The 21,981-nt window shown below is 39.4% G+C and overlaps 1 protein-coding gene across 2 annotated transcripts in view; it reads left to right on the forward strand.

Annotated features, from left to right (window-relative positions):
• LOC117303113 (protein crumbs-like) overlaps nucleotides 1–21,981 on the forward strand; it is a 57,220-nt gene that overhangs the window by 29,743 nt on the left and 5,496 nt on the right. For both annotated transcript variants that reach the window (XM_033787206.1, XM_033787207.1), the window contains 20 exons: nucleotides 722–1,647; nucleotides 2,804–3,007; nucleotides 4,119–4,259; nucleotides 4,770–4,986; nucleotides 6,341–6,603; nucleotides 6,843–7,046; nucleotides 8,303–8,532; nucleotides 8,916–9,072; nucleotides 9,853–10,080; nucleotides 10,838–10,951; nucleotides 12,647–12,757; nucleotides 13,651–13,758; nucleotides 14,165–14,361; nucleotides 14,972–15,316; nucleotides 16,131–16,457; nucleotides 16,910–17,069; nucleotides 17,793–17,937; nucleotides 18,658–18,884; nucleotides 21,039–21,266; nucleotides 21,771–21,962. In XM_033787206.1, the coding sequence (XP_033643097.1) occupies nucleotides 722–1,647; nucleotides 2,804–3,007; nucleotides 4,119–4,259; nucleotides 4,770–4,986; nucleotides 6,341–6,603; nucleotides 6,843–7,046; nucleotides 8,303–8,532; nucleotides 8,916–9,072; nucleotides 9,853–10,080; nucleotides 10,838–10,951; nucleotides 12,647–12,757; nucleotides 13,651–13,758; nucleotides 14,165–14,361; nucleotides 14,972–15,316; nucleotides 16,131–16,457; nucleotides 16,910–17,069; nucleotides 17,793–17,937; nucleotides 18,658–18,884; nucleotides 21,039–21,266; nucleotides 21,771–21,962 (4,724 nt within the window). The remainder of the gene's footprint in view (nucleotides 1–721; nucleotides 1,648–2,803; nucleotides 3,008–4,118; nucleotides 4,260–4,769; nucleotides 4,987–6,340; nucleotides 6,604–6,842; nucleotides 7,047–8,302; nucleotides 8,533–8,915; nucleotides 9,073–9,852; nucleotides 10,081–10,837; nucleotides 10,952–12,646; nucleotides 12,758–13,650; nucleotides 13,759–14,164; nucleotides 14,362–14,971; nucleotides 15,317–16,130; nucleotides 16,458–16,909; nucleotides 17,070–17,792; nucleotides 17,938–18,657; nucleotides 18,885–21,038; nucleotides 21,267–21,770; nucleotides 21,963–21,981) is intronic.

The following is a 21,981-nucleotide window of genomic DNA, read 5'->3' on the forward strand; positions in this document are numbered from 1 at the left end:
TGTCCTTTGTGATGTCACAGTCACGGCGTGAGCGTCCAGTAACTTCGCGCGTACATACTGTACAGAACAATGCATGGGGGGGGGGGGAAGCACGACGACAGGATGAAGACTGGTGGGGGTTATTAGAGCACGTTGTGTGGACAGGGAGATGGAAGGGGCATGTAGTGTGGTACGTCTGTTGGAAGAGGGCGGGGAACGGAAAAAAGATGGACTAGTGTACGATTTCACAAAGCACTAAGATTCGTCTTAACTTAGGATGGGTGGTTTGCCACAGTGATTTGTATTGTGACCCTGCCCAGCCACTTTAGCCCTCCCCTGTACACAACGCTACACTTGCAGCATTAATACGTCGAGCTTTCTAGCGGGGTTGCCGCGCGAAGCGCGGCATCCCGCTAGTTCTAGGAATGTTGGTTACCTTCAGAGATCTTTACTTCCTGTACCTGTAATTACAGTCGACTCTTCGTTATTTCAAGATCGCTTGGACTGGCCAAATTACTTCTTTATAACAGGGAAATTGATATAACAGGAGAGCAAAACAAAGAAACACAAAGCAAAAATGAGATGTACTTTTTATAAGCACAAATTCTTTATAACCGTGCTCTTTTAATGAGGGTTGACTGTATTATGTAGATTATTAATAAAAAGTCTTGAAATGGAAATGATATTATGTTCCAGGAAAAGGCTGAAGTAAAACATTTTTTGTTATTTTTAATTTTTACAGATTTGAGGGTCCACGGTGTTCAATAAACATCAATGAGTGTTTCTCCTCGCCATGTTTTAACGGTGGACAATGTCAAGATGGTAGTAACTCATTTACTTGTAACTGTCCTGCTGCATGGGAAGGCCCTCGTTGTCAGACTGAGGTCAATGAGTGTCTAAGTAACCCATGTATCAATGGTGGTACCTGCTCTGATGCGTTGGGTTCGTTCATCTGCACATGCTTGCTCGGATTCACTGGTCCCCGATGTGAGGTTGACATTGATGAGTGTGTAAGTCAGCCATGTTTGAATGGAGGCTTATGCATTGATGGCGTGAACGGATACCGGTGTGTTTGTCAAGGAGGGTTTCTCGGTATTCTTTGCTCCGTTGAAATCAACGAATGCGTCTCATCACCTTGTTTTAATGGAGGATTTTGCAGTGACCAACTCAATGGCTTTACGTGTACATGTATTGCCGGGTACCAGGGAGATCGTTGTGAGATGGAGATAGATGAGTGTGGGTCTGGGCCATGTTTAAACGGAGCGCAGTGTGTCGATCGTTTCAATGGGTTTACATGTCTCTGCGCATCAGGCTACGAAGGTATATTCTGCCAGAGTCAAATCAACGAATGTCTTCCAGTTAATAACTGCCAGAATAACGCACTATGTATCGATGGATTGAATAGCTATACATGTTCCTGTCCACCAGGATGGGTAGGTGAATTCTGTACCATCAATGTCGACGATTGTATGTCATCACCCTGTCAGCATGGTGGAGTTTGTATTGATCTGATCAATGCCTTCCGTTGTGATTGTCCGAATAACTTCCAAGGAGTTCTCTGTGAAGCTGATGTAAATGAATGCCAAGCCCAACCAAGCCGTTGTGATCCTTTACATACATTGTATTGTAATAATACATACGGAGATTTCAACTGTAACTGCTTACAAGGTAAGATGCCTACACCTAAGTTACGTTGCTCCCTGGTTGCGTAACATTTTTTTTTATAAATAAAGCATACTAAAAGGCACTGGACACTGTTGGTAATTACTCAAAATAATTATTAGCATAAAACCTTGCTAGGTAATGAATAATGGAGAGCTGTTTATACATGTAGTATAAAACATTGTGGGGAAACAGCTCCCAAAGTAACATATTTTGAGAAAGAAGTAATTTCTCAGATATTGACTTTGAGGTCTCAAAATCAAGTGTCTGAAAGCACACAACTTGTGCAACAAGGGCGTTTTTCTTCCCTTATTCTCTCGCAAATTCAACGACCAATTGAGCTCAAATTTTCACAGGTAGGTTATTTTATACCTCTGTTGAGATACACCAAGATAGAAGACTGGTCTTTGACAATAACCAATAGTGTCCAGTGTCTTTAAACATTGGGTAAACTCAGGTGTGATCCCTGGCTATACAGAAGCTAACGAGTGTATGGCTTTGGACTGGCTCCCCTGAATTTCAGTTTTTTTACTTGTTTCATGTCAGACCATGTGATTATAACATTGACGAGTAAGATTTTAAACTTTGCATGGTGGAAGGACAAACTAAGAGATGTTTGCAGTTTGAGATGTTCAGAGCATACTGATCATTAGGTTTCAGAACCAACACTGCGCATGGTGTTACGGCAAACCTCTCTTAGTTAAAGGCAGTGGACACTATTGGTAATTACTCAAATTAATTATTAGCACAAAACCTCACTTGGTGATGAGTAATGGGGAGAGGTTGATGGTATAACACATTGTGAGATACAGCACCCTCTGAAGTGCAATAGTTTTTGAGAAAGAAGTAATTTTCCACAAATTTCGTTTCGAGACCTCAGATTTAGAACTTGAGGTCTCCAAATCAACCATCTAAACGCACACAACTTCGTGTGACAAGGGTGTTTTTTTCTTTCATTATTATTTTGCAAGTTCAATGACCGATTGAGCTAAAATTTTCACAGGTTTGTTATTTTATGCATATGTTGAGATACACCAACTGTAAAGGCTAGTCTTTGACAATTACCAATAGTGTCCACTGCCTTTAAAACAATGATAAATGTTTGTGTAGAATTAAATAAACCACTGCTCTATCTCGTTCTTCTACTTCTTCTTCATTTCAGGTTTTTATGGCAAACTATGTGATCAGAACATTGATGAATGTTTAAGTCAGCCATGTTTCTTTGGAGGTACATGTCAAGATCGAGATAACGGATATGAATGTTTATGCCAAGAAGATTTCATTGGAGTTCATTGTGAAGCCATCGTCAGGGAATGTAACTTTAATCCATGCGGAGAAAATTCTGTCTGTGTTGAGAAACCTACAGGTAAATATACTAATATAATATAATATCGACGTCATATATAGCGCATGTATCTACCAACAAGTTTGTCGCAGAGTGGACCCTTGCGCCACTCTACTCAGACTAATGTCAGACATAAAACCCAGACACAAGAATGGAACACAGTGACACCAGATAAGAAATAATAAAGAAACTACAATTTAATAGAAGTACCCCACAATAATTTAGCTTTAACAATCTTCCAGTTTTGCACCTTTACATTCTCCACAGCTTAGGGCAATCCGTACAATATGAATTTCATGCATAAGTAAATAAGTTTACATTCAGACTTTAATACAATAAAAGTTCCCCTAAATAAATAAACAAACAGCAGAAAGGCGACATGGACTTCGTAGAATGGCTGCTTGAATCTTGAGAATAAGTTCGTTCAGAGGAGTGGACCCCGTCCCCTTGTCACTCAAGGCACTTAGTATATACATTTTTACAGAAAGATTATTGAAGTTATGAATTCTGAGGGTTTATAAGGTGCCAAGGCGCATTCAGCAGCCACAGCCAGGAACACTTGGGCGAACCTCTTCTCTTTTTGATAAATGCACTTTTTTGTGTGTGCATTACACAACACACAGGACCAGCGACTTTACGTCCCTCATCCGTCCCCAAGGACGAAACAATGGTTAAGTGTCATTCTTAAGGACACAAGTGTCATTCTGGGACCTAAACCCACACTCTGCTGAACAGAAACACCACAGCTTGAGCCCGATGTTCTTATCCGCTTGGCTGCAACACCAAACATGTACAATTGACCTGATAGACTGACTGACTGACCAGGGCCCAATTTCATAGAGCTGCTTAGCACAAAAATTTGCTTTGCATGAAATGTTTGCTAAATTTCCATATGATTTTCAGGATAATCAAACAACAGCTGAATAATCCTGTTGGTAATCCTGTTTATTTCAGGAAGAAGTTTCATGCTAAGCAAATTTGCGTGCTTAGCAGCTCTATGAAATTGGGCACTGCACGATTGTTGATCAATCATGATCTTGTTAACCTAAAAAGACCTCAGATTTACTGAACAGACGTTACTTTTGTGGGTTCTTGTATTTTTATCGGTTGTTTATATTTTTGTTGTTGCTAGGTGGACATACTTGTTACTGTACTCCAGGTTACCATGGTGACGTTTGCCAGTTTCAAATTGTGGAATGCGGATCCAATCCTTGTCAGAATGGTGGAACATGTGATGATGTCATCAACGGATTCCTATGTACTTGTGCACCAGGTTGGTGAATAATAGTGGAATATTTATTAAGTTACTTCATTTTTGAATTGATGGATTGATTGATCTGCTAATCTCAACACTGATGTGTACTCACAGACATCTATTTCCCTTTAAGTTGGAAAAGGTAGTGCAATCTGCTCTACTAGCCAGGCTCCTAGTGGATGATACCCGTGCCTACATCCTTACTAACAGTGAAGGGGTAACACTGTTTCAGTCCTAGGAGTAGATGGTAACATGCCCCCGGTTATAGTTAAGTGTAGCCCGGTTATAGTTAAGCGGTCCTGTAGCCAGAATGTGTCCATTGGACACTTTCGGTTAACAGTAATGTCCAAGGCCCACACTTTGTGTATCACAACTTCTATATAAACCTGTGAAAATTTAGGCTCAATCGGTCATCGGAGTCGGGAGAAAATAACGGGAAAACCCATTGATTGATAGACCTTTTTTACGTATTGATTGATAAATTGACTGATTGACAGTATTCATAATTCACCTTTTGTATTTGTGCAGGTTTTGAGGGCACCTACTGTGAGATTGATATTGATGAATGTGCTAGCTTCCCATGTGGTAACAACGGTTACTGTCGTCAGCCACAGATGAATATGTACGAATGTATGTGTCAGGCTGGATATAATGGAACGAACTGTCAGAATGACATCAATGAATGTGAACAACTGAATCTTTGTCAATCTCATCAAATCTGCCGAGATCTTGTAAATGGATTCAGGTAAATCAACTTTCTGTTTCGAAGTCTTTAAAGGCAGTGGACACAGTATTCTCACTTGGTGTATCTCAACATACATGTATACATAAAATAACAAACCTGTGAAAATTTGAACTCAATTGGTCGTCTAAGTTGCGAGATAATAATGAAAAAAAAAACACCCTTGTCACACGAAGTTGTGTGCTTTCAGATGCTTAATTTCGAGACCTCAAAATCAAATTCTGAGGTCTCAAAATCAAATTCATGGAAAATTACTTCTTTCTTGTTACTTCAGAGGGAGCTGTTTCTCACAATGTTTTATACTATCAACCTCTCCCCCATTACTTGTCACCAAGTGAGGTTTTATGCTAACAATTATTTTGAGTAATAACCAATAGTGTCCAGTGCCTTTAACTGTTCATGTCGGATGACGTGTACCTGTATTTGTCTGGAGTGCCTACTCATATTTTCTCACAAGACAACAAATCCTGGCGCTTACTATGAGAACATTTGTTGTATTCCATTTGCCAAGTCAGCGGGCTTTCATAGTGCCAATTATAAGTTCAAAGGAAAACTGTACTAAAGAAGCTTAAAAAAAAATTCAAAAAAACAATACCACGAATCGACACAGACAATTTTCACCAAAAACTAACGCGTGGTTAGATGTGTCCACCATCTTGAAAATTTCTTGAAAAGTAGATTTTCCATAGTTGTCACAAAAGATGAATATTTATATGATACGATATGATACCGATACCAGGGGCCTTTCTCAAACCTTGGCTTGGGCTCCGGATCGGGCTTACACATGTAGCTCTGCATTTAAAGGGTCTACATGTATGTAGCTTTTGTAGGACAAAAAACACAATGTCCACAGATCTACACTAAACTTACACAGTTTGAAGATAATGATAGTAGAAAGCTTCCCTGAAAATATTACGTGCTGAGGTGCTGTAGTTTTTGGGAAATGAGTAAAACAATGTCATAAAAATAATTTTCGTCTCATGAGACGAAAATTATTTTAATCATTTACAAGCGTATTTTCATGACATTTGTTTGCTCATTTCTCAAAAATTACAGCACCTCAGTAAGTAATATTTGAAGGGAAGCTTTCCACTATCATTATCTTCAAACCCTGTAAGTTTAATGTAAATCTATGGACATTTTGAAAAAGTACCCAAATCCTTAAAACCTGCATTTTGGAGCAGCGCGTTTTGCATAAACATCAGTATACGGAGCCTGAGCTGAGGTTTAAAAAAAGGCCCAAGATAGCATGATTTGGAGTAGTCCAGATAAATGCTACAAGTGTAAAGTACACCGTGCTTTAGAGTGATACAAGCTAGAAGGCAGTTGTTGATATTGGTATTTGTTTCTGTTGCAGGTGTGATTGTCCTGATGGTATGGAAGGTCCACTGTGTGCAACACCCATTGATAGTTGTCTTAGTACTCCATGTCTGAACGGAGCTGATTGTGTAGATGGTGACTTTCAGTATAGCTGCATCTGTACGTCAGGATACCAAGGCACAAACTGTGAGATCGATATTGATGTATGTGATCCACAGCCATGCTTTCATGGAGGGACATGCAGTAGGGTTAGAGGAGTGATTCTGCCATTCACTTGTATCTGTGCCGAGGGATTCACTGGTAAGTATACAGTACTTTGATTTGGGATTTCATGTCCGACTTTTTATTAGTGCTTTCCTTTATTGCAATCAAACCATACATTGGTCAATATTTCCTCCATAGCTCAAAAGGAACTTATTAATCCAAATAAACTTGAGTGTAAACAAAAAATAAAAATTTAATACTCTCTATCCTCGATGCAGATTTTAAAAAAAAGGATTGATGATTGAGTTCTTCGTTGTGATTTCAATTTCCAACAGGTGATCAGTGCGAGGGCGACATTTATGATTGTCGGTCCGATCCGTGTCAGAATGAAGGGACCTGTGTTGAATACACAGATGGTACCAATGGATTCCGTTGTCAATGTACCGACGATTACGTTGGATCTCTATGTGAAATATTCAATCATGGATGTCTATCGGATCCATGTCTTAATCTAGCCAGGTGTGAAAGCATTGGAAGAGGTAAGTATCTTCATAATAATAATAATGATAATAATAATAATAATAATAATAATATCAAAGTTTTATATAGCACACGTATATACCAAACAAGGTCTCAAGGCGCTAAGTATATACAATGTACATTATACAGATTTATGGGTTATTGAAGTTATGAATTCTGAGACCCAATTATGTAGCATCTTATAAGGTATTACAAGATGCTACGGCGCATTCAGCAGCCACAGCCAGGAACACCAGGGCGAACCCCTTCTCTATTTTACAAGGAGGTTGGCATAAATAATGTTTAGTTATGGTGGATGCAATACTTAACACAATTTGTATAAATTTGACTGCTCACCCATACCACACAGTGCAAATCTATAGTGTCCACCATTTCTCAAAAAAGGCTTTAAAGGCAGTGGACACTATTTGTAATTACTCAAAACAATTATTGATAGCATAAAACCTTACTTGGTAACGAGTAATGGGGAGCTGTTGATGGTTTCAAAACCTTGTGAGAAACGGCTCCCTCTGTAGTTTTCCACGAATTTGATTTAAAAATCTCAGAATTAGATTTTGAGGTCTCGAAATCAAGCATCTGAAAGAATAGCTTTGTTTGACAAGGGTGTTTTTTCTTACCTTATTATCTCGCAACTTTGACGACCAATTGAGCTCAAATTTTCACAGGTTTGTTATTTTATGTATGTTGAGATACACCAAGTGAGAAGACTGGTCTTTGACAATTACCAATAGTGTCCAGTGTCTTTAAGTATCAACTTAAAGCTCATCTGATGGGAGTAGCTTTTATTTAGCTCTTCGTTTTTTGATGGTTCATTATCATCACTTTCTTGTTGGCGCCTTGAGTATTTTTTTGTGGATATGTGCGCCCTGTAAATGTACACTATTATAGTAGTCCCTGCATGCTTGGAAAGCGAGGCTAGAATTGTTAGGTTTCGATAACTTTGTTCAAATATGTTGTTGTGCACAACTGGGGACAATTTCATTGAGCTGCTTAAGCAAAAATTTGCTTAAGCACGAAAATAGCTCGCTTGTTTTACACATGTTACTGGCTAAAATTTCATGCCATATACATTGCTTATGACTGGTATTTAGCTGTTGCTTACTTAGCATAACAATTAAGTGGAGTCTTGGCCGGTAATCTGATTTTACTAAGCAAGGATTTTTTTGCTTAAGCAAATCTTTTTGCTTAAGCAGCTCTATGAAATTGGGCCCTGCTTACAATACATACACTATATAACTATTTTTGTGCTTGATAGACTATGAATGCCACTGCTTGGATGGATGGTCTGGTACCCAATGTCAGCAAGATATAAATGAATGTCTGAGTGGACCCTGCCTGAATGGAGCTGTGTGTATCAATAGTCCAGCTGGATCCTTCCAGTGTTTCTGTCAGGACTATTGGACAGGGACATTGTGTGATGAAGACGTCGTAGAATGTCAAGCAATGCCACCACTGTGTCGTAATGGAGGAGTGTGTATTGAACAGGTAAGAGGTTCAGTCGGTACAGTGCCCAATTTCATGGCTCTGCTTACTGTAAGCACAGAATCTGCGCTTACAGAAGCAGGGAATTCTCTGCTTACGTCAAGCTTATTTCACGGGTTAGTGGCACAGAATCGGTGCTTACATGTACCTAGTGGTAAAATGGGGAACCTGTTAGAGCAAAGATGGTTTATGTGAATGATAAGCCTGGAGTCCGGTAATTCACAACACCGGCTGTATACTCCCGGGGAGCTGAGTGAGATGGTTTAAGGAATGATTTAAGGTCGAGTGACCAGGGGTAATAATATTTGAAGTGCTTTGAGACGCCAGCTGTGGTAAAGCGCTATATAAAACCAACTACCCTTTTTTTGTTTGATTGTTTGATTTAGGTTGGTGCTGCAGCAGAATGCAATTGTTCCATTGGATTCACCGGGGTACATTGTGAGAATGAAGTAGATGAGTGTTCCTCGATGCCTTGTTTCAACGGAGCTCAATGCCAAGATGTTGTAGCTGGATACATCTGTGATTGTACACCAGGATTTACAGGTACTCATTTATTACTTTGATATTTGATTTGAATTGGAATCAACATTCTATTCTGTATGAGAGGGCCAGACATATCATTCTTTCCAAATCACCTGTGGATTTGTTTGTTTTTTTATAAAATAAAGAAAGCACTGTGTTTCCAGTATTGTATTGCCACATTGGGTGACGAGGGTCAAACTTATATCAACATTTGATAATATGGAAACGGTCAGAGCACAATGACCAAAACATCAAGGAGAAAAACCCTGCTGTTCTCAGAGCCACCACTATTCACAAAAGCGATTTTTTACACGGTGTCACTGCAAACCCTACTTTACTTACTATTTTGTCACCGCGCATAGCCATAAGCCTGGTTCATACTTCCTGCGAATGCAATGAGAATGTGACATGAGTTTGACTCCACACCTCTGTTTTGGCTGCAATGCTCGCAAGAGAGTTGAGCACAACTCAACTGCTGCAAATTTATGGTGTCAACATTCGTATCGCATTCGCAGGAAATATGAACCGGGCTCATAGAAATAGAACCCGGAGAACGCTGAGCTTGGTCGCCATGTGACACGCGTGTATGGCAAAATGGCAAGATGTCAGCGCACATATCTAGTGTGTTCATTGGTCAATGACGTCACAAAATGGCGTATGCTTGTCCATAAAAATGGTCTCACAACGAAACCTCGCGCACAATGAGACACTTAGCGTTTCTCCTGGTTCTATTCCTATGACAGGGCTTCAAGTCTTATTATAGGTTATCAAGTTATCATATGGTTTTGTTTTCTGCCTCAGGTGACCAGTGTCAGACTGAAATTGATGAGTGTATCTCCAACCCATGTCAGAATAGCGGTCTCTGTATTGATCTTATCAATGGATATAATTGTACATGTCTAGCAGGCTTCAATGGTACACACTGCCAGAACGATACAGATGAATGTAGATCCAACCCATGTAAGAATGGAGCTACTTGTCAGGATGTTGTTGATGGATATATGTGTTTGTGTGCTGGAGGATTCAATGGTAAGTTATCGTTGTAGAGTGTCGTGGCCGAGTGGTTCAAGTTCTGGTGGTTAAGTCACTGGAGTGTGGGTTCGAACCCCGGTGTGACACGTGTGTCCTTGAGCAAGATACTTTACTATAATTGCTTCTCATCACCCAGGGGTATGAATGGGTACCATGGCAGCTCTGAGCTGTATATTTTCCAGGGAGCTGAGAAAGATTAAAGGGATGTTATTGGCCCAATGACCAGGGCACTAGTGTAAAGCGCATTGATACGGTTATTGTGAAACGCGCTGTATAAGAAGATATTAATATGTATAATAACTTTTTTTATTGCCCTCTTATCAGCAATACACTATCATAGACAAATTATTCAATAAAACAGCATATCTTACTGCAAAATAAGAATATTAATTTTGTTTTTTACCCATACACCGATGTGTGTTAGCACTGTATACTCAATTCTTTCCCGAGTCCTGTGACAAAAAATATCACAGGCATATTACTCGGTTGGGATTGGAACCCACGACCTTGCAATTCTAGAGCAGTGTCTTACCACTAGACTACCGAGATTGCCCGGTAGCCATGGTAAAGGCAGTTCAAACCCTACATTTTAGTGGCAGGCACTGCAACTGTCTCCACTTTACCACGGATAAAGAATATCATTTGTGGGTTTCTTTTGAGTTTTTTTTTTTTCCCTGATTGACTTTTTCAGTCTGATTGATACTCTGGGTTTCTTTTAATGAATATTCATGATATGTAACCTTTGACCTTGTAGGTACTATCTGTGAAGTGGATATTGATGAATGTGCATCACAGCCTTGTTTAAATGGAGGTACATGTAGTAACTTAGTCAACGCGTATAGCTGCGTCTGCCAAGATGGTTTTACAGGTAAGAGAGCAAACTAGAATTATTCCTGGGGTTTAGGCCTGGGCGAATTATTCGAATATCCGGTTAATGGCGAATAGGTTTTCCTATCCGTAACCGCGAATGCCTTTTTTTTTCTTAACCGGATATCCGCAATGGGCGCGAATACCTATTTATAAATCGGATAGTTCTGTAATTACAACCAAGTAACCGGATATTCTTTAATATCCGAATATCCGCGGACGTCAGGCGACAACTGATAGGAATGTTTTGTCTGAATCCTTATGAAACTTCTATTAAGACAGCATAAAACAGCATAAATTAAGTATTTAACTATGCTCACCTCCGTGAAGAGTTAAAACAACGACATTTCTGACATAATTTGTTCAAAGATTGCGAAAGTTTTGCTTCACGTAGAGTCAATCACGATCAAAAGAAAAAGCAAATCGCCATCTTTAAATAAGATCTGGTTATTTTTATGAATGAACCGAGTGACACTGTCTAAAACTAATATCAATCCGCCCATAAAATCTCATTCACAAATGAACAGCGCCCTGTAGCGGCAAAAAAACTATTCGAATATCCAGTTAATTTCGGATAGTTGGCCAGCGGTATCCGAATACCAAAATTTCACTATTCGCCCAGCACTACTCAGGTTCATAACATTTTATTCCGTCTTGCTCTTGGAATTCCTGATGCTACCATATAACAATAAGGAAGGAAGTGAGAGCACTTAAAGATGTAAGTCTGTTTCAATTTTGACGCCACAAATTCCCAACGAATAATTTGCAACAGGTAAATTGTGCTTAACTCCTGCGAAACATTCGCTGTGAGAACGGCCATGTGACGTTAAGAATCGCTTCGCATTTGCAGGAAGTACATGTATAAGCCAGGCTTTAAAACCCAAAAATGAGCTGTCATGCTCTTCCTTAAATTCCCTATTTGCAGGAAGTAATGGAAAATTATCATGTCTTTTAGAAGGGTGTTGTAGTTTATATCTCTCATGAGCTGTCATGCTCTTCCTTAAATTCCCTATTTGCAGGAAGTGATGGAAAATTATCATGTCTTTTAGAAGGGTGTTGTAGTTTATATCTCTCATGAGCTGTCATGCTCTTCCTTAAATTCCCTATTTGCAGGAAGTGATGGAAAATTATCATGTCTTTTAGAAGGGTGTTGTAGTTTATATCTCTCATGAGCTGTCATGCTCTTCCTTAAATTCCCTATTTGCAGGAAGTGATGGAAAATTATCATGTCTTTTAGATGGGTGTTGTAGTTTATATCTCTCATGAGCTGTCATGCTCTTCCTTAAATTCCCTATTTGCAGGAAGTGATGGAAAATTATCATGTCTTTTAGAAGGGTGTTGTAGTTTATATCTCTCATGAGCTGTCATGCTCTTCCTTAAATTCCCTATTTGCAGGAAGTGATGGAAAATTATCATGTCTTTTAGATGGGTGTTGTAGTTTATATCTCTCATGAGCTGTCATGCTCTTCCTTAAATTCCCTATTTGCAGGAAGTGATGGAAAATTATCATGTCTTTTAGAAGGGTGTTGTAGTTTATATCTCTCATGAGCTGTCATGCTCTTCCTTAAATTCCCTATTTCCTTGTTTTGTCTTTTTACCAAGATCATTATTTGACGAGATTGTTTAATGACATTATTTGATGACATTATTTGGTCTGATTTTTGACAAATCTTAATATTTGTTGATTTATTCTTAGGTGTTTCATGCGAGTCTGATATTGATGAATGTTCATCCAACCCTTGCGTTAACGGACAATGTTTCAATTACATTAATTTCTACAATTGTTCATGCTCTGCTGGGTATAAAGGTATTTATTCCAATCTTTCCTATTATTTGTATTTTTTCCCCTTCTATCGACCCCTTACATGACGCAGAAGACACCTCGTCACCATGAGCACCTACCACTTGCACCCATTTGATATATTCCACTGCTGCTAATCCCACAACAACTTTTGCAGCCAAAACCCTCTCAAAACATAGTCCTTAAAGGCACTGGACACTTTTGGTATTTACTCTAAACAATTGTTAGCATATAAATTATTTGGTAACGAGCAATGGAGAGCTATTGATAGTATAAAACATTGTGAGAAACGGCTCCCTCTGAAGTAACAGAGTTAATGAGAAAAAAAGTAATTTCTCACTGAAATATTTGAATTGAATTTGAGACCTCAGCTGAGGTCTCAAAGTCAAGCACCTGAAAGCACACTTTCGATTTGTTAATAAGTGTGTTCTTTCTTCCATTGTTTCTCGCAACTTCGACGACCAATTGAGTCCAAATTTTCACAGGTTTGTTATTTTATGCATGTTGAGATACACTGAGTGAGATGACTGGGCTTTCAGATTTACCAAAGATGTTCCGCGCCTTTAAAGTTTAGGAATCTAAAGCTTTTACAAATTCTTCTGCATACTATAAGCCTATATTCGGAGTTCCAGCTGCGCATGTCTGTTACTGCTGACACCACAATTTGTTGCTCTCCCCTGACCTTTTGACAATACCCGCTTGTATTGTCAAAAGGTCACTAGAGAGCAACAAATTGCGTTGTCAGCAGTAACAGACATGAGCAGCTGGAACTCCAAATAGGCTTATTGAGCTCACATATTTTAAGTCCCTTTTCTCGCTCATCTTGAATAAACCTTAATGTGAACTATACTCCGATTTAATGAATCCAATATTTGATTTATTTTGTTCTTTGTATGTAGGTGATAACTGTGATGTAGATGTTCAGGAATGTTCCTCAAATCCCTGTCTGAATAATGCAGAGTGCTTTGAACCATCACTGGATATTTTTGAATGTGTCTGCGCAAAAGGTATTGTTATAACTCTCATTTCTCATTTTTATGTTTATGTAATAATAATAATGTTTTTATCAATATTGTGTAATTTTTAGTGTTATATATTGTTATATTTATGTTCATATTTATATTTATACATAGTTATTAACGTTTCCTGTAAGTGGCGCTTTCCGCTGTTGGATGTCAATAAATAAATAAAAATAAAAAAATAAAAAATGTTTCTTATTGAAGCAGTATTATAGTAAATAATTGTTAGTTATTTTCTATGTTGGTCTTTCATTTACACATTCACCAAGCAGGTTGTTTTACTGCAGAAATCCTTTTTAGCAAATCAAACTTTGTGATTATGCTAAGATACTTGCTAAAAATTCACAGAAACACCCTTTCCAAATCATCAAACTTATCCCATCTTTTCTATCAGGAACCTCTGGTCTTACCTGTGGCACAGTGGAACAGGCCAGCTTTTCAGGAAGTGGTGCATTAGAGCTTCCTCCTTTGGCAGCCTACATTGTCAATACAGGGTTGGCAGGTAGGAGAAGACGCGCTATTGCGCAGATGTTGGTGACTTTCAAGTTTGTGACTACGATCCCGTCAGGAGTCCTTATGTACAATGAAGGGGTAAGTCTGTGATTAGGTTGGTTGTTGTTGTTTGTATATTGTTTTGGGTTTTTTTTCGGGGGGGGGGGGATTCTGGTATCAGACTGGGTTGCGTGTTCAAGACTAACTCGGTTTTTAAGATTAATTGAAGGTGTCGTCCAATAGTTTATTATCTTGGTTTACCACTATTGCTCGGTCTGTTAAAGGCACTGGACACATTTGGTTATTGTCAAAGACCCGTCTTCTCACTTGGTGTATCTCAACATATGCATATAATAACAAACATGTGAAAATTTGAACTCAATTGGTCATCAAAGTTGCGAGAGAATAATGGAAGAAAAAACACCCTTGTCGCACAAGTTGTGTGCTTTCAGATTCTTGAATTCCAGTCCTCAGCTGAGGTCTCGAATACGATTCTAATATTTAAGTGAGAAATTACGTGTTTCTCAAAAACTACATGTATGTTACAATTCAGAGGGAGCCACAATGTTTTATACTATCAACAGCTCTCCATTGCTCGTTACCAAGTAAGTTTTTATGCTAATAATTATTTTGAGTAATTACCAATAGTGTCCAGTGTCTTTAAAGTTATGTACTTGGTTTGATTTTTAACATCTATTGTGATATACAGGTCCAGGCTAACGGTTACGTAGATCACCTTGCAGTGGAGCTCTACAAGGGCTCCCTCTACGTCTCACTGAATGTCGGATCTGAGACCTTAAAAGCAACTCTTAGTAGTGGACTCAACGATGGTGAACCTCATAAGGTTTCTATTAGTATTGTAAACCTTGTTGCTGGCATAGCTATAGATGATGGTCAATGTGCGTCTCAATGCGTGACTAGTCTAGCGCCCTCTGCTGGTGGAGGTCAGCTAGAATTAAATGGAGCACTCTATGTTGGTGGTGTTGGACCTACTGCTACACCTTACATGGTATCAAAGTTGAAGACAACGGATAATTTTATTGGTTGCTTAGAGGTAAGAAAAACTTGTTAGCATTCCAAACTTTACAATATATTTCATGGCTATTTTTTTTTTGTCAGATGAAGTTAAAATTTAAGGTCCATGTCATAGGAAGCAATTTACTGGCAACCAGTTCCAAGCAATCTCAAAGAACGGAGTCCATTATACAATTGTTGCACGCTGTGACGGGGTGTATGGCGTTTTGTACACCCGAGGGAGAAAATGGCACCCGAGGCGAAGCCGAGCGTACCATTTCCCCTCGAGGGTGTACAAAACCAATGGACTCCAGTCACAGCGTGCAACAATTGTTTTGTTATACCTTTGTTTAATTGTTATTCCTCTTCTCGAAGTTCTGTTGTCATCTTCAAACATTATTACAACGGTCTATTCATTGTTTAATAAGTAGACGAACAAGAAAAAATTCCCTCGAACCCGCGGTTGTTTCGTACACAGCGCTGGAAATCGACCAACGCCGGGGCTGATCATGGTGATGTACAATGTACACCGGTGTACATTACTTTTCATGTTACCCGGCCCGTTGAGCCATGTAACATGCGTTTTTGTTGCGCGTCACATGATTGGTTCTCGACCAATCAAAATTCACTGTTTGTTACCGAGGTATAACAATCACATTTGAATGTGAACATTAATTTTCTTGGGAATCGTAAGACATTGTTTGGATCATGTGCTGCATGTACCAAAGAGGTCTTGTAGCATGAACTGCAGTGGGTTGCCTCCAATTTGCCTCGTGTGTCAAGGCCCCATGTCTCTTAAAATCAAAGAATAATCAACGTTTGAATAAATGATGTGTTTTTTTCATCCTTTGCAGAATCTTCAAATTGACAACCAGTTAATCAATCTTGGCCTTCCTCCCGATTATCCTGATCAACTCTTAACACCCGGCTGTCCATATTCAAACAACTGCCTCCCCAATCCATGCCTCAATAGCGCCCTCTGTGTTGATGGTTGGTCCAACTACACCTGTGAGTGTCCTGTTGGATTTACAGGTCGTAACTGCCAGATACAGACATTGGCAAGTTTTACACCGGGGAAGTTTTTACATTTTGCCGAGGGTGTTGTTGCTGACGATCCAATCACAAGTGTACAGTTCTCATTCAGCGCTGCTATTGGTCAGTCTGGACTCATTATGTATATGGTAAGGATGTTTTTGGTGTATCAATTGAGTCAACATTACTTAGAAGCATTTTAATGAATGTATTTGGCTGAATTAAATTTTGTATCTTTAATTAATTAATTAATATAATGTGCCATGTCTGTCACAGGTGACACTCCTAGCGCAGGAAACCTTACTAATGAAACATTTAGGAACTAATTAAACAAAATAAAAAGAAGGAGAGGCAGCTACAAGAGATGGCTTTTGAGTTGATTCTTAAAAGTGTTGAAGGAAGTCTCCTTTCTTAGTTTGATGGGTAGTGAGTTCCATAGGGAAGGACCAGACCGAGAGAAAGCACAGTTTCCCAGGTGCCCCTCTCTCATTTGATCATTATCTTCTTTGAGTCAAAGAAGATAATAATCAAATTAATTGGAAGAATAATGGAGGCTAAGATAGACAATCCTAACCCTGCTCTTGTGTTTGTTTCTCCTTAGCCATCAGGTTTGTCCGTTGTACTTACTGATCAACATTCCGTCAAGGTGATGTTTTTGGTTCTTGGAGGCGTGGCTTCAGCAGAGTCGGGAACGAACGTCTCCAATGGCGACTGGTATCAAGTTAGATTAACCATCAATGGATTCCAACTCACTTCAATTGGTAAGAATTTTAATACCTGCGATCTTCTTTATAAAATTTGTTTTAATAATAATAATACTTAAGTCTTATATAGCGCACATATCTACCAACAAGGTTCTCCAGGCGCTAGCTGTGTACATGATACAAACTTTCAGAAAGATAGGTTATTGCAGTGATGAATTCTTAGATCCAATTATTTAGCATCTTATAGGGGTTTACAAGGTGCTACGGTGCATTCAGCAGCCACAGCCAGGAACACCGGGACGAGTCCCTTTTCTTTTTGATAAGTGCACTGAGTTCGTTTACATGTGTTACACAAAACATGGGACCAACGGCTTTACGTCCTATCCGAAGGAAGAAGCAATGGTTAAGTGATTTGCTTAAGGACATAAGTTTCAAGACTGGGGACTCGAATCCACACTCTGCTGATCAGGAACGTCAGAGTTTTAATTCAGTGCTCATAACCGCTCAGCTACGACACTTACACCCTTGCATCGATGTATACTGTGAAGTCAGCACTTTCCTGTTTTCTGTAAAAAAAAAAAATCCACAGGCAAATGACTCGAGTGGGATTGGAATCCATGACCTTTGCATTGCTAGAGCAGATGTCTTACCACTAGACTACCAGGGATGGTCTTTCATCCCTGTGATTTCCTTTCAAACATTGAAATAAGTTTTAATAACTTGTTTACATTAATCTTTTGGGATATTTGGAATTATGCAAATGACTTGTTTCCTGTACAGTGACCAATGAGGAGACAGGGCAGGCGTATACTGGAACCCTTTTAGCTCCGCCCTCTATCCAGCTTAGCTTACCAATGCTGTTTGGAAACTTACATCAAAATCCAGCATTTGAGCCTCTCAGAGACACCTTGCCAGTTGTAGAAAGGTAACTACCAGCTCCTCCTTGTTTTCTAAGAATGTCAAGGAATTCATTCCAACAGTTTAAAGGCATTGGACACCTTTGGTAATTGTCAAAGAACTGTACTCTTACTTGATGTATTTCAACATATGCATAAAATAACAAACCTGTAAAAATTTGAACTCAATTAGTCGTCGAAGTTGCGAGAAAATAATGGAAGAAAAAACACCCTTGACACACAAGATGTGTGCTTTAGATGCCTTGAGAGAGAAAAGCTTTCAGTGAGAAATTACTTTCATAAAAACTATGTTATTTCAGAGGGGGCCGCTTCTCACAATGTTTTATACAATCAACAGCTCTCGATGGCTTGTTCCCAAGTAAGTTTTTTATGCTAAAAATTATTTTGAGTACTTACAAGTAGTGTCCAGTGCCTTTATAGAAGATAAAGCTAAAGCTTGTCAGCCCTGATGGATTGTGCTTTATTGCCTTCATGCTGACTACTGAGTACACCTTTATTTATAAGTAACAAAACTTCTTAATTGAATTCTTTTTCATGTACATGTAAGTTTATTGCTGGTCATTTGACTTTGGTATTCTTCTCCTGAGACAATCGTGGGGATTAAGAGCCCTGAGAAATGAAGACAATCTTTGATGAGACACTTTTTCAGCTCCATTATCTTCTGAATACATGTGAAAGGGAAATGTAAAAAAATACTTCTTCATAAACACGATTGTTTTATTCTTCAGTTTCACAGGATGCGTTAGAGACATCTTCATCAATGATGTACGGATTCAACTACAAATGTCAACTCCTTATGAGATGAACTTTGACCCTGAGTTGGCTGACCCTGGTTGTCCTCGTGAAGAGACATGTTATCCTGAGCCATGTGCTAACGAGGGAGTATGTGTTCCTGGCTGGAGTGGCTTCAAATGTCAATGCACTCGAGACTACTTTGGATCAACCTGTGAAGAAGGTAAGAAGAAGAGAGATTGATTTATGAAAAAATAAAGTCTGACATGCGTGCGCGTGTGCTTGGCGCGCAAGACAGAGTTGTGCAGAATGGCATTGGAGAGGCTCATGTGTTCTTGCTCATCCGTGCGCCGTGGGCAGAGCCCAATGGATCGGTCTGTTCATACCTCAACCGTGAATAAAGTATTGTCTATTCTGCCTACCCCCCTCTTGGAAACCTGAAAGAAAAAAACATAGGGTGCGTGCAATTAGCTTCCCCGGGTCGACCCCGGTCTTCCACCGGTATGTTCGAATAGATTTGACGTCATTCCAGGGGCTCACCCAGGTCAGCCCCAAGTGCCCTGCTTGTGGAACGGTTCACTTTGGGCTGACCCGTGGTCACCACGAGAGGGCGAGTGTGATCGCTCGATTAGCTCTGGTCAGGGGCTCACTTGAATGAGCACCGTGGGGTCGACACTGGGAAGCTAATCGAACGCACCAATAAATATATACAGCGTTCTTGTGGTGCACTGAGCTTCAGTGGCAACGACAGAGCGGACTATGTGTCCCTCCCCGCGTGAAGAAGGAAAAAAGAAGATAGATTCATGACTATTATGACGCTCTTGCTCTAACATCACATTAGGTTAACTGTCTTCCATGAACACCAGTTTGCATGTAGAAATTAATGATAAGCTTCTAAACACTCGTCAACCTAAATGCGTACCACAATGTAGGCAATGAAATTAATGATAAGCTTCTAAACGCTCGTCAACCTAAATGCGTACCACAATGTAGGCAATGAAATTAATGATAAGCTTCTAAACGCTCGTCAACCTAAATGCGTACCACAATGTAGGCAATGAAATTAATGATAAGCTTCTAAACGCTCGTCAACCTAAATGCGTACCACAATGTAGGCAATGAAATTAATGATAAGCTTCTAAACACTCGTCAACCTAAATGCGTACCACAATGTAGGCAATGAAATTAATGATAAGCTTCTAAACGCTCGTCAACCTAAATGCGTACCACAATGTAGGCAATGAAATTAATGATAAGCTTCTAAACACTCGTCAACCTAAATGCGTACCACAATGTAGGCAATGAAATTAATGATAAGCTTCTAAACACTCGTCAACCTAAATGCGTACCACAATGTAGGCAATGAAATTAATGATAAGCTTCTAAACACTCGTCAACCTAAATGCGTACCACAATGTAGGCAATGAAATTAATGATAAGCTTCTAAACGCTCGTCAACCTAAATGCGTACCACAATGTAGGCAATGAAATTAATGATAAGCTTCTAAACGCTCGTCAACCTAAATGCGTACCACAATGTAGGCAATGAAATTAATGATAAGCTTCTAAACGCTCGTCAACCTAAATGCGTACCACAATGTAGGCAATGAAATTAATGATAAGCTTCTAAACGCTCGTCAACCTAAATGCGTACCACAATGTAGGCAATGAAATTAATGATAAGCTTCTAAACACTCGTCAACCTAAATGCGTACCACAATGTAGGCAATGAAATTAATGATAAGCTTCTAAACACTCGTCAACCTAAATGCGTACCACAATGTAGGCAATGAAATTAATGATAAGCTTCTAAACACTCGTCAACCTAAATGCGTACCACAATGTAGGCAATGAAATTAATGATAAGCTTCTAAACACTCGTCAACCTAAATGCGTACCACAATGTAGGCAATGAAATTAATGATAAGCTTCTAAACGCTCGTCAACCTAAATGCGTACCACAATGTAGGCAATGAAATTAATGATAAGCTTCTAAACGCTCGTCAACCTAAATGCGTACCACAATGTAGGCAATGAAATTAATGATAAGCTTCTAAACGCTCGTCAACCTAAATGCGTACCACAATGTAGGCAATGAAATTAATGATAAGCTTCTAAACACTCGTCAACCTAAATGCGTACCACAATGTAGGCAATGGCTGCCAAATGGCACAACAAAGATCAGTGTGATGATGATGATAATAAAGAAACATTTGTATAACAAATTATAGCCCTTTTGCATGATGAGGTCGGGTCTATTGAAATGCTGAATTTCATGACAGTTGAATCTTTGAACTTGTTGGTAATTCTCAGCACTGAACTTTCCCCCACCCATCTTGTCTAAATATTTATTTGGTTTTTATTTTTTGTTTTACAGTGAGTGCTTCTACGTTTATCGGAGTGGACAGTAGCTTGCGTGTCATCATCGACACACAGCTAGTCAGCTTTGGAGATGAGTTTGGCATCAGTTTCCGGACTCGTGACATGTCAGGGGTCATTATGCTAATTAGACTCTTCAGTCGGACTTACTCCAGGGTGGATCATATCTTACTCAAGCTAGATGAAACTACGAGGGAGCTACAGCTGGAGACCAAATTCGGAACAAGTGAGCGAGTTTCTTATTACCACTTCATAATAACAATAATAATACTGAAGTCTTATATAGCGCCACGTCTACCACTCAAGGCGCTGAGTATATACAAACTTTCAGAAAGATAGGTTATTGCAGCGATGAATTCTGAGACCCAATTGTTTAGCACCTTATAAGGGTTTACAAGGTGCTACAACGCATTCAGCAGCCACAGCCAGGAACACCGGGGCGACCCCCTTCTCTTTTGGATAAGTGCACTTGGTTCTTTTACATGCGTTACACAACACATGATACCAACGGCTTTACGTCCCATCCCATGGATGAAGCAATGGTTAAGTGTCTTGCTTAAGGACACAAGTGTCACGGCTGGGGATTCAAACCCACACACTGCTGATCAGAAACACCAGAGTTTGAATTCGGTGCTCTTAACTGCTCGGCCACGATACTTCCACGATCAAACACAAAAGAAAAAATGAAATTAGGTAGTAACAGTAGTCTGTATTTCTTTTCTGAATCTAGCTGAGCAAGTTTTACCAATCACAACCAACTCATCCGATTCTACCTGGCAACAGTTGTCATGGGTGCGACATCGCGGTAACATCATGGTTAACTATAGAGGGCAGCAGATAGTTCTTACAGGAGATTTTCCGATGCACTATGAAGATCGAAGTTCAACAGTTGAAGTGTGGATAGGTGGACCTGAAGGAACTGGTCAGTATAATACTCTCGG

Source organism: Asterias rubens, chromosome 19 (genome assembly GCF_902459465.1).
Source record: "Asterias rubens chromosome 19, eAstRub1.3, whole genome shotgun sequence".
Classification (NCBI taxonomy): domain Eukaryota; kingdom Metazoa; phylum Echinodermata; class Asteroidea; order Forcipulatida; family Asteriidae; genus Asterias; species Asterias rubens.